Source organism: Diabrotica undecimpunctata, chromosome 10, assembly GCF_040954645.1.
Source record: "Diabrotica undecimpunctata isolate CICGRU chromosome 10, icDiaUnde3, whole genome shotgun sequence".
NCBI lineage: Eukaryota > Metazoa > Arthropoda > Insecta > Coleoptera > Chrysomelidae > Diabrotica > Diabrotica undecimpunctata.
Window position 1 is genome coordinate 67,184,633 of NC_092812.1, and position 13,899 is coordinate 67,198,531.

Consider the following 13,899-nt stretch of genomic DNA (forward strand, 5'->3'; position numbering starts at 1 on the left):
TTCTTCGACTTCCTACATTTCGCTTTCCTCGGATTTAGCCTTGCATAATAAGTTGTAATAATGCGTATTTTTGCCCTCTCATCATATATCCTAAGTACTCAAGTTTTCGTCTTTTGATAGTTAATATTATTTTCGCCTCATTTCCTATCCTTCTAGTTACTTCCACGTTTGACATTCTTTGAATCCATGATATTCGTAGAATTCTTCTGTAATACCAAAATTCAAAGGCGGCCAACTTATTCAGATGGACTTGTTTTAGTGTCCACGCTTCCAAGCCATAAAGAAGAGTAGAGAACACGTAACATCGAAGCATTCTCAGGCGTAGTTCTAACCTTATATCCCGACAACCAAGAAACATTTTAAGTTTAATGAATGATGCACATGCTATTTCAATGCGTGTCCTAATTTCTTTGGTTTGGTCTACATCTGATGTTATCCATGTTCCTAAGTATTTATAGTTATTAACACTCTCAATTGTAGTATCTTCAACAATCAGTTGGATATTTGCATGTGCAGATTTAGTCATAATCATGCATTTAGTTTTCTTTAAATTTATCTTCAGTCCGTACTCATGACAGCGTTCATTAAGGCGTTGCTTTACGTTCTGTAAATCATTGTTGTTATCCGTCACTATTACTGTATCGTCTGCAAAATGTAAGTTATATAAAACTTCTCCATTGATAGATATACCTTCTATTGAGTCTGAGAGCGCTTTTTGAAATACCGCTTCACTGTAGACATTGAAAAGTAGTGGGGACAGCACGCAACCCTGGCGGACTCCTCTCTGTATTTTGATATTTTGTTTGTACTGGTTGTCAACTCTTACCTTGGCAGTTTGATTCCAATATAAATTAGATATAATTTTCATATCACGACTGTCAATATTTTTGCTTTTAAATATATCTACAAGCTTTTTATGTTGAACCTTATCAAATGCCTTTTCAAAGTCTACAAAACATAAATACATGTCCTGATTCATGTCCATGCATCTCTGAGCCAGCACATTCAAGCCGAACAAAGCATCTTTTGTACTCATACCATTTCTAAAGCCAAATTTTATATTCAAGAGTTTTAACAATTCTGCTGTGAATTATTTTCAAAAATGTTTTAAGTGTGTGACTGATTAAAGCAAGTTGTTGCACTTGGCTTTTTGGGAATTGCTACAAAGGTCGATTGCAGCCATTGTCTGGGGATTGTGGCAGTCTGATATATTAGATTAAAGAGTTCAACCATTACATCAATAACATCTTCATCGATGAGTTTTAATAATTCGATTGGCACATCATCTGGTCCAGTAGCTTTACCCTCTTTTGTGTTTTTGATGGCATAGATGACTTCTTCCCTTAATATTGGTGGTCCGGTATCCTCAGTGATTTCTAATGACAGTTCTTCTCTTTCATCATTAAATAGTCGTTGGATGTAATTGGTCCAGTGACATAATCTCTCCTTCATATCAGTAATAATATCCCCTTTATCATTTTTAAGGATATTCGTTCTTGTACGTTTTCTAGAACCTGTCATTTCTTTGATTTTTTGTGTAAATTAAAGCTATCATACTTTTTATCCAGATTTTCTATTTCCTTGCATCTGTCGGAGAGCCACCTCTCTTTTGAATCTCGAATTTTCTTTCTGATGTTTCTCTGAATTTCTTTGTATTTATTCAGGTCTTTTGCTCTATGTTTTCTTCGTTCTTCCATAAGTTCAAGAAGTTCTACTGTCATCCAAGGTTTTGTTTTTTCTCCAAGCGGTTTGAAGGTTTCTTTTCCAACTGTCATAAGGGCATGTTGAATTTTTCCCCATTTTTGGTCAATAGTTAGAGTTTCCGCATTATCTTCTTTGACTTTCCTTAAGTTCTCGTTTATTTTAAATTTCGTTTTCGCATAGCCGATGACGGATAGCCTGGTGGTACCCTAAACTGTACTAAAAAAAGTTCTTTTGTGTACCACTTGCAAAATAGTTGCAATATTTGAAGGACGCGTGCTGATAAAAAAAGCTTTCTATTCATCTTACCTGTTTAATTCTCACATAAATCAAAAACACTTTAAATTCCATAAAACTTGTCATAAAATATACCGTAACTGATATAATTTAACGAGTCTAGACTGAGGGTGAGAACCCTTCCCTTTTTATAAATATAGAAAGTAGTTAAGGCAAAGCTTTGACGACTAATAATTGGGCTTCAGAGCGAAGAATTAACTCAACAATTTCATGTAACACTATGTTTTATTTTATAATGCGTAACCAGATTCCAACATAATTGATAATTCGATCGAAAATTGTGTAGGGTTTATCCCTGTATCGAGAAAAATTAATCAGCAAGACAGCTGAAAGTAGTGTAATAAACAAATTTGTCGGATGTGAAAGATGTTAAAATAGATATCTTTTAGCCTTCGACATTGTAAGACGATCTTTAATAAGTACATCTAAAAAATTAAGAAAACTGTAATAGAACTATTAACAAAGATTTTTATTTTAGATTTATTATCAGCAGAGAAATGTACTTAATTGAAGGAATAAGGTCTTCTTTAAAATTTGGGTTTGTATTCATTACGAAAATGTCGTTTATTCGAAATATGCAACTAAAATACAAATCAAACAAATTACATTGTTTTGTTTCTTGGAAATATAAAAGTCTTGTAATAGTTTAATGTTATCGACCTCACTCGTATCGTACATATCGTGACATATACGAATACACATTTTTAAAGTAAATTCTTGCTTTTGAATACTTTAATGGAGGATGGTTAATTTGATTACATGAAAATCAACTTTAACTTGGAAAATCTGACAGAAAAACTAATGGTAGCATGTGATTGGTCTTCAAGAAGAAAACCGTATTTAAACACGACAGTAAAAATCTTTTGTTAGTAATTTCATTGTGAATTATGAGAAAAAGTCAGAAAAAAAACACATGATAATATTCTGACGTAGTAATTATTCGGTCTTATATTTCATTATCTCATTAAATAATAAAAAAGAAGAGCATGTAAGCTTAGAACTGAAAAATTGCACTATAATAGCCTGCTAGGTAACCTGGACCTCTGCTGATGGAAGAACGACGAGTCAGATTGATCACATTTTAATAGATTCAAGACATGGAACAGACGTAATAAACTGCAGAAGTTATAGAGGCGCCAACATAGTCAACCTAGTTGACTATGTCCTAGTGGACTAATACTAGTGCCTAGTGATCTCTACATTGAGGGCTAGAATTTCAAACGCCAGTAAAGAAAATAAAATGGATCGAAAAAAATGGAATGTGCAAAAGATGAGAGATGCGACAATTGCAGAAAAGAACTCGGAAAACATCACCAACAGGCTAAAGAATCAAAATGTAAATGAAAAAGGCCAGACAGATATAAACTCCTACTGGACCAGAATAAAGAAAGACATTAAAGCAGCAGCGAAAGATGAAATAGGAACAAAAATTTGTGTCCGTTAAAATCATTGGTTTGACGATGAATGCAAAATGCAACAAAAGAAAAAAATGAGGCCTACAGAAAGATGCTTACCCGACGAACTAGAACAACTGTAGAGAATTACCAGATAAAGAGAAGAGAAGAAAAGAGGATACACAAAAGAAAAAAACGAAACCACTTAAATAAGGAACTTAAATATATAGAAAACCTCAACAGAGAGAAAGAATTCAGAGCATTAAATAAGAAAGTTAACAGAAAAGAATTCAAGACAATGCAAAAGACAGAATGGCGACCTATTAACAACAAGGAAAGATGTAATTAATAGATGGGTGGAATACTTTAACCAGGCACTTAATATAGAGGAAGAAGAACAAAACCTGGAAGATGACGGAAGAGATGAGGTAAGGGGAACAGACGAGAGGGAAGAGGAACTACCAGCGATTCTTGAAGTTAAAGATGCGGTTAAAAAACTAGCCAGAAACAAATCACCCGGAATAGATCCCAATAATCTCCCAGCTGAACTTATAAAAAAGGTGGCCATTAGATCATAATGGCATTACAGAAGCTTATAAAAAAATATGGACACAGAACTCCCTCCCCAATGATTGGAATATTGGAATACTTTGCACCATACACAAAAAAGGAGATATCTTTGAATGCTCTAACCACAAAGGAATTACGCTTCTAAATGCAGAGTATAAAATATTTTCCAGAGTACTATGTCACCGTATGGCACCATATGCAGAACGGATAGTAGGAAAATACCAGGCTGGTTTCAGAGGTGGTAAATCGACAATTCATCAGATTGCAACCCTGAAGCAAATTTTGGAAAAAACACTGGAATATGACATTGATACTCATCACATATTTATAGACTACAAATCAGCCTACGACCCTGTAAATAGAAGAGAAATGTTCAAAGCAGTGAAAGAGCTAGGAATGCCAAATCAGTTGGTAAATTTAATAAAACTAACTCTTGGGAAAGTTTTTTTGTGAATGTAGAGTAGGAATTCAGTGGGACTGTCTGAACCTTTTAAAATAGTAATGGGCTGCGCCAGGGAGACCATCTTTCCTGTATACTGTTCAATCTGGCACTGGTAAAAGTAATACGTATGTCACAAATCACAACCACTGGTTCAATATATAATAAATCAGTGCAAATCCTGGCCTATGCTGATGATATCAATATTGTTGGGAGAACGGAAAACGCTGTACGAGAGGCGTGTAGCATTAAAAGAATCAGCTACAAAAATGGGTTAAATAATAAACACCGACAAAACGAAGTATAACAAAAAATAATGAAAACATGTTACGATGTTTCGAAAGAAAAGTACTAAGTCGAATATATGGAGCAACTTCGAACTTTATAGAATATACCAGGAACCTGATATCGTAAAACATATTAAGATACGACGTCTGAGTTGGATAGGGCATGTAATGCGGATGGAACAAAATGGCCCAGCTAAAAAAACGTTACTTGATAGACCCATTGGTCAGAGAAGAAGAGGAAGACCCATAACAAGGTTCCTTGACAACATCCATGAAGACAAATAAGAAATATGGGAATACGTACTTGGCGGAGAAGGGCGATGGATAGGGATGACTGGAGAGAAATTCTTGAGGAGGCTAAGACCCATGCAGGGTTTTAAAGCCAGAATGATGATTAATAGCTGACTATATATCCCCAAACTGTAAGATAGATATATAAAAAAAAGTTTCAGATTATAATCGACACCACAAGCAACTATAGGCGATATTATAATTGCAGATGTAAATGCCCAGTCCATTCTTTGGGGAGCTCCAGGAAATGACAAAAAAGGAGAGTTATGGAATGAGTGGATCGCTCAAATGGAATTGCTGGTCTTAAATACAAATAAACCAACATTTACAAGAGGTAAATCGAAGTCGCACATCGACATCACGATGCAAGGAAAATTGTAGAATGAGATGTGCCCGAAGAAGAAGCTGTTACGTTCCACAAATATATAAAGTATAAAATAAATATAAAAATTGACAAAAAAGGTAGAATTAAATTAGGAATAAGCTGGGTGGAAGCTCAAAAAAGCATAGAAGAGTAACAGGAAAAAGAAGGCAATAAACAATACTAAAAGGGAATGCTGGAAAACTTTATGCGAAGCACTAGAACGAGATATTTGGGGGACGCCTACAAAATAGTCGTAAACCCATTAAAGACGGAAATGTCTTATAATTTGGAGGAAAATAGAAGATGGTAGGTGACAATATACCTGTCTTCTTCTTAGGATAAAGTGAAACTAAAACAAACCACGTTAGAAGAGACAGCAATAGATTTCACAATGGAGGAATTAAAAGAGGCAGGAGAAGCTTTAAAACTCAAAAAGGCACCGAGTATTGATAGGATACCACCGGAGTTAATAAAAATATTAATCAAACATAAATCAGAAGTGTTATTGCATGTCTGTAATAATTTTCTAAACAGAAAAAAGTTTCCAGAAGAACTAAAATTAGCCAACCTGATATTATTAAAGCCGGGAAAGTCATTGGAGGAGACAAATTCGTTTAGACCAATTTGTTTGCTGGATCCCCTGGGAAAAATATACTAAATACTAATAAAAAACAGATTACAAAAGGCGTTAGATGAAGATAAACAAATATCGAAACAACAATTTGTTTTCCAAAAAGGAAAATCAGCAGTTGATGCAATAAAATGGGTAGCAGGACAAGTTAAAAACAGCAGGAAAAAATGGGTAGTTATGTTAATGCTAGATATTAAAAACGTTTTAATACAGCAAATTGGGACATGATAATTGAAAGAATGAAAGACATGAATATTTCTACATATCTAACAAAAATTATCTGTAGCTATCTATCAAAGAGAAAAATAAAAGTAACCAGTAAAAATGGTTGGACGCAATGTCGGGAGTTCCTTAGGGATCGGTGTTGGGATCGATACTGTAGAACAACATCTACAACGGGGTATTGGAGTTAAAGTTTGGGAAAGGGGTGAAAACAATTGCTTTTTCAGATGATCTAGCCATTATAATGTAAGATTATACATATTGATTGATCATAGAAAAGGGAAACAAGGCTCTGAACAAAGTATCCATATGGATTATCCAAAAATAAATTGGTATTAGCGGCAGAGAAGGCAGAGGTAGTCATAGTAAAAGGAAAAAGACAGATGGACTTTATGAAGTTCAACCTAGAAGGGGTTGAGATGATACCGAAAAAAGAGGCGAGGTATCTGTAGGTTCAACTCGATAGCAGATTTAATTTCACAGAACATATAGAGGGTTATCAAGAGAACTGAGGGGAAGATCGCAGCTTTAGCAAAGGTAATGCCAAATATAGTTAATTAGTTCAAACAGAAGCAAAATATATTTAGAAATAGCACACTCTAAAGTTCTATATGCGATCCTAGTCAGGGATTAAGTATTAAAAAAAAGTACATGGAAATGATGATAAGGGCGCAAAGGTAACCACTACTAAGGGTGGTAAATGCATAGAGGACAACCTTAACAATTGCTGTACAAGTGATTGTAGGAGTTGTACCAATCGATTTAATGGTAAATGAGAGGGTGACTATGTACAATTGGGGGATATAAAGACGATCAGGGAAGAAAGCAGAAAAAATAGTGTCAAACAGTGGCAGAGAGAGTGGTCCGAAGAAAGAACAAAAGTAAATTGGACCAGGATTGCTCAATATAGAGTCCTGGATCAACTACAAATTTAGACATACCAATTTTTATTGCACGGTTTTTCCTCAAACTTTAAAATTAAATTATTAACAAGAGATTCTTACTGTCATGATTGAATGTGGTGGTATCTTTAAAGATTACATTATATGTGCCAATTAGGATTATAAGTGACATAGATAATATTAAACTATTGCAGCAATTTTATAGTTCCAAGTAACAACAATTTATTTCTTTAATTTATATATTGGAAGGATTTATGTGTCAGAACTGCGACCAAATTGGCATCCGGATTTGAGAATGTAGTAGAAAAACAAACAAATGATGAAGCCTATACCCAAAAACTTGATTAAAACTAAAGTAAGATCTATACAAAAAAGTTTCGCAGCATAAAATGTTATATGAAAGAACAATCAAAGTGGCTTAAAGTAGTGATAGAAGTTTAGAATAAATAATGTTTTTAACATGATAACAATTCAACTGTATATTTTTATCAACTAGGTATATAATTGATGGATTCGACCGTTACTTGATGGAAATTCATTTTATGTAACAATAAAACACTGAAAACTTTGTTTTCAAAACTTCCACAAAATTTATTTTAAATTCTTATCACTACAGCTGTTTCGGCTAATTGCCTTTCTCAAGTGATCTGTTTTTGGCATGGGTTTACACTTTATAGTCTCTAATGAAATAGGTTGAGGAGGGGAGAACTGTTTGTCTCAAGCTGGTCATTCAGAATTATATCTGTGTTTTTTAATTTGTTGATTTCCATAGATTCTAACAAAGATAGCTTAAGGCCTTTATTTTGAATGTGTAGAATTTTAAATTCGTCATTAAAAGAATGATTATGATCTAGAAGGTGAAGTGCGTATGTAGAATCTGTTTTTCTATTCTTGAAAGCCCTTTTATGTTCTGCTATTCGTTTATTAAAATTTCTACCTGTTTGACCAATGTAAGTTTTTGGGCAGTCGTCACATTTAAGTTTGTACACACCACTGTGTAAGTGTTTTTTTATGTTGGCTCTTGTTGTTTTTAATATATTTGCCTAGGTTGTTATTTGTTCTGAATGCTGGTGTTATTCCTTTCTTTTTTATGTGTTTGGCTATTTTTGTTGATATTTTGCCTGTATATGTAATCGTATAAACCCGTAATAAAAACCCAGTACCTTCTGCTCGATTATATATACAGGCAAAATATCAACAAAAATAGCCAAACACATAAAAAAGAAAGGAATAACACCAGCTTTCAGAACAAATATTCCTTTCTTTTTTATGTGTTTGGCTATTTTTGTTGATATTTTGCCTGTATATGTAATCGTATAAACCGTAATAAAAACCCAGTACCTTCTGCTCGATTACATATACAGGCAAAATATCAACAAAAATAGCCAAACACATAAAAAAGAAAGGAATAACACCAGCTTTCAGAACAAATAACAACCTAGGCAAATATATTAAAAACAACAAGAGCCAACATAAAAAACACTTACACAGTGGTGTGTACAAACTTAAATGTGGCGACTGCCCAAAAACTTACATTGGTCAAACAGGTAGAAATTTTAATAAACGAATAGCAGAACATAAAAGGGCTTTCAATAATAGAAAAACAGATTCTACATACGCACTTCACCTTCTAGATCATAATCATTCTTTTAATGACGAATTTAAAATTCTACACATTCAAAATAAAGGCCTTAAGCTATCTTTGTTAGAATCTATGGAAATCAACAAATTAAAAAACACAGATATAATTCTGAATGACCAACTTGAGACAAACAGTTCTCCCCTCCTCAACCTATTTCATTAGAGACTATAAAGTGTAAACCCATGCCAAAAACAGATCACTTAAGAAAGGCAATTAGCCGAAACAGCTGTAGTGATAAGAATTTAAAATAAATTTTGTGGAAGTTTTGAAAACAAAGTTTTCAGTGTTTTATTGTTACAACTAGGTATATTCTAATAGATAAACCACAATTGTGAAACGACTTCTTTATTTGACGTTTCGACCTCCAGATCACAAGTCATTTCCAAAATTATTTGTTGACAATTAAAAGAACAGCCTCAAATATAGAAATCCAAACGCAAAATAAAGAATTTGTTTTCAAGTATGGGGTATTCTCAACGATATATTTGATAAAAACTAAAATGTCACAAGAGAACAATTTTAGAAGAACAAGTATTAAGAAAAATTATTTATTGGCGGACGAAAAACAAATTTGCAATATTTTAAGTTGTTTATAGGTAAAAAGGTAATGCGGCGACTCAAAATAGTAAGTTTACTAGAAAAAACTAATGTTAAATTATTGTGTAAATAATACTTGGGAACTGTCAATTAAAAGAACAGCCTCAAATATAGAAACCAAAACGAAAAATTCTAATTATGGGGTATTCTCGACGATATAATTGATAAAAACTAAAATATCACAAGAAAACAATTTTAAAAGAACAATTATTAGGAAAAATCATTTATTGCAGACTAGAACAACTAATTTGCAATATTTTAATGTACATAGGAAAAATGTAGATGCGGCTCAAAATAGTAAGTTTAGAAAAAAATAATGTTAAATTATTGTGTAAATAATACCTGAGAAATGTCAATAAGGTATGTAAATAAATTTCGATTCAGGTATTATCTTGAGAAAATAAATAACTAAGAAATAAAGAACAATGTAAATGAAAACAATTACCTTTAGCAGTCTTTGTTCTTATCTTAAGTTGATTTTTCACAGACAAATTCAACGGTTCATTACTTTCAGCTGTCATCACAGGATAATTAATCGGCGGATTGTTAACATTAGCAATCATATCGTCTTGTTCCTCGCACTGTTCACTTTTAAGTCCTAGGATATTCTCAATATAATGCGGAGTCGGTTTATTATTGAGCCGTCTATACACGTGTTCATGCCAGGAAAAAGCATCAAATCGCGCGCCAAAATTTTGCAAATTTTCACCAGCACAATCGGAATTCGAAGGGATTAAAGGTACGAGATGATCGTTGTATTCAGATGTCATGTCTAGCGACCAAGCTGCAGTTTGAACAACGGAATAGAACATGGGTCCACTGAATCTACTTTCGATGTTTGTCCATTTAAAGAAACCGCGTGTCGCGTAAATTACGGCCACGCGATCGCGATGAGCGACAAACACGCTTTAACTCGGCGATATATGTACTGCTATAACAAAAGCGAAAAGCGCTCCTGCAAAGCTCGTGATCGTTTAAATGGTAGGTGATGGGGGGCGCTACTCACGCGGCGCAAATCATCGTTTTAGCTTGAGCTTCATTTACAAATTATCCTCGTTTTATCGGCTATTATCAAATCATCTTCGTGATTTTCTCTTAATAGCTTTGTCACATAATGTCCTCGAAATTTTTAGAATTTCTTCGTCTGCTCTCAGTTGTACGTTCGATAAATTTGTTTCTTTTGAAAATTAAAACAATTTTAAACTTAAATTAAAAAAAGTACGCAAATATTAGAGTTACCGTAAACTGGGATAACTTTGATCCACTTTTAAGGGTTATTAAAGGAAATGCAAGGAAAAGTATAGTATAAAATTAATACTAGGATTATGTTTTTTATAAGTGATGAAAAAAGTATCTAATGTAATTAATGTATGGTATTTTGTATTCTAAAAATAATTAATGGCCAATTCTCATAAATCCATGAAATTTAAAATAGTAACATATAGTTGGAGCAAAGTTAATAGGTTGCTTATATTAACCTTTCTCCAAAAAATATTATTTGTGTAAAAAAAGACTTAAACAAAGGGAGCGTTGTTTATTTATTAAAAATAAGTAAGATTGGCTATAACGTCAAAAAAAAACAAGTAAAAAATGACAAATAATAATAAATTTTAATTAAAAAGCACTGCTAATTCAGGAATTGCGAAAGTTTTCCTTTTAGAAACTTGTTTTGAAATATTAATATGGCTTAGTACATCAGTCCATAGATAAGTCAGTTTATCCCTCTTTGAAGGCCACTTCCACTGATTGAGAAATTTTTTCATTACGTTAATAGTTACCGTTTTATCAAAAAAAGCCATAATGCGCCCGGGGTATAGGTGGCTGTCATATGAAAACACTACAAACGGTCCCACTTTTCGAACAACGCTTTCAAAATTATGTTTGTCTGCTAAAAAATCTACAAATTCATTTTCAACTTTTTTTTCCCTGATAATATCTTCAAAGTATACATCGTCCGAGGAATTGTAATTAAGCACCATCTCTTTATTAGCTCTAAAACAAACAATATTTGAATGCAATAATATCACGTAGAGACGAGTTAATACAGGTCGTCGAAGAGTTTTACGAGGAATTATATGGAATTAGACGAGACGATCACACAGGAATACAAACAGCTATTTGAAAAAGGATCATGAATCAAGGTTCCGAACTGTTCCGAGAATCTGCCTAAATAAACAGAGGCTATTTTTCGAAAGCCATGTTCTTAGAAATTAAACGTAAACAAACTACGTCACAGATCACGGGAATTATGCATCGGAAGAAGGTCGAATCAATTTTAAACAGTTAGTACCAATCCACTTTTGGGCATACAGACGTTGTCGTTTCCGCTAATATTCGGAGATTTAGAGTCGAGAAGTGCTTTTCACCGTATACAAATGTTGCTAGTTATCTCGAAATGAGAATCATGGTTTTTTTATCGATGAAATATGTTCGCAAGTAGTTGGAAAGTATTCGCACGTAGCGTGGAGAATAGTAATAGTTCATCTATGGTAACTCGTATCAATACCATACATTATAATTTGAAGTATTTGTAATAGTGTAAAAATTAGCTAAGAGTGCCGTATTCATGCAAGAATAAATCCAAGTGTTTATAAGTGCTACAACCACATTAAGGTTCAACAACAAGAAGGACCTGTAAGGACAGCCAGGATTCCAGTTTTAACCTTGCTTAGGACAGGACTTGGTAGCTATAAAAACATTTTGACCTTTTATTTGAATTCTGAACTATTTCGTCATGGTATATAGTGTTTACTGACTTCATATTTCGGTACAAAATTGTGCTAAATTAATATTTATATAAGGTCCATGCTTTTAGTATTGACGTTTATTCAGAAATAAAATCTGTATTTACTATACACAACTTTTTATTCTAATTTATATTAAAAAAGGATTAGACAAACTTACCATCCCGGGACGGGGTGTGATTAAAATCAAGCGTTGGTGAAATTAATACAGTCCATTAGGGGTCATTCGGACGCCTCTTAGTTAATGATAATAAGGCATATAGCCCTCATTAATCACGAACTAATGCCAGAGATAAAGGTAGATGAGATACGACAAGCATTAAGAAAAATGTAAAATAACCAAGCCCCAGGAGAGCATGGAATTGTAATAGAAGCTATCGTAAATGGAGGAGATATGCTATTGAATAAAGTAAGGAAACTGTTTAATCTATGTGTGCAGCAAAGAGAGGGGCCCAAAGAATGGAATAATGCTCTAACCATCCTTTAACATAAAAAAGGAGATAGAAAGGACCTAGAAAATTATAGACCTATTAGCCTGTTGAACCACATATACAAGCTCTTCACTAGGTTAGTGGCATCAAGATTGGAGAAAAAATTAGATTTCTACCAATCAAAAGAGCAGGCAGGATTCCGTTCAAATTATGGTACCAATGATCACCTCCATACAGTAAAGACAGTCATTGAAAAATCTATAGAATACAACAAACCTCTTGTCCTCACTTTCATAGATTTTCATAAAGCGTTCGACACGATCGAAATAGACAACCTTATAGAAGCAATGAATGACAGCAGGATTAACCATAGGTATAGTGAACTTATTTACAATATTTACAAAAATGTCACTATGACTGTTAAAATACACGATAAAACCAGACCAATCAAAATAAAACGTGTGATATGGCAAGGAGATACATTGATACAGAAATTATTCATAACGGCATTAGAGTATGCCTTTAAGATAGTCAATTGGGACCACAGAGGAGTAACAATAGACGGCAAAAAGGTTAACCATCTCCGTTCGCAGATGACATTGTCCTTATCACAGATAATTTAGGAGAAGCCACAGATATGTTTGGACATATTGGACTTTGTAGACCAAATTGGACTTTGCATATTCGAAGGTGGGCCTCAGAATGAACTTGACCAAAACTAAGTTTATAAAAAATATGGTCCCCAATAACTATTTAACTTTTCAAAACAACGTGGTACTACTGGTTGAGAAATATAAGTATTTGAGTCATGAAATAAGAATCAGCAGGGACAACCAAACATGCGAAATCCAAAGACGAATTACTTTAGTGTAAGCAGCATTTGGAAAACTGCGAGACACACTTAGGGCCAACATACCAATTAGCCTCAAAAAAAAAGTATTTGACCATAGCGTATTACCGGTCACGGCGATAGAAACCCTAAAAAATGACAAATCCCCGGGACTAGACAATATTGATGCAGAACTGATAAAAAAAGGAGGGCATGAACTTAGAACTAAAATACACCAATTAATGAAAGAAGCCTGGGAACAAGAAATAATGCCAAAAGAATGGAGTGGCTGTATTATCGTGCCAATACATAAAAAAGGCAGAAAGGATACATGTGGCAACTACAGGGGAATCTCACTAATCGGTACTACATATAAGATATTAGCTTCAGTTGTACTAAAACGATTACTGCCATATACAGAGGAAATTATTGGCGATTACCAATGCGGCTTTAGGCCTGGAAGATCAACAATCGACCAAATATTTACTATCAGACAAATGCTAGAAAAGTATTGGAAATATAATAAAGAAGTACACCAGATCTTCATAGATTTCAAAC

General features: G+C 33.6%; 1 protein-coding gene across 1 annotated transcript in view; it reads right to left on the reverse strand.

The window, feature by feature from the left end:
• The window catches only part of NK7.1 (homeobox protein NK7.1), a 682,125-nt gene extending 671,867 nt beyond the window's left edge, over positions 1–10,258 (reverse strand). The window contains exon 1 of the mRNA XM_072546446.1: positions 9,783–10,258. Coding sequence (XP_072402547.1) covers positions 9,783–10,149 — 367 coding nt within the window. The 5' untranslated portion in view covers positions 10,150–10,258. The remainder of the gene's footprint in view (positions 1–9,782) is intronic.
• Between the last annotated feature and the right edge of the window lie 3,641 nt (positions 10,259–13,899).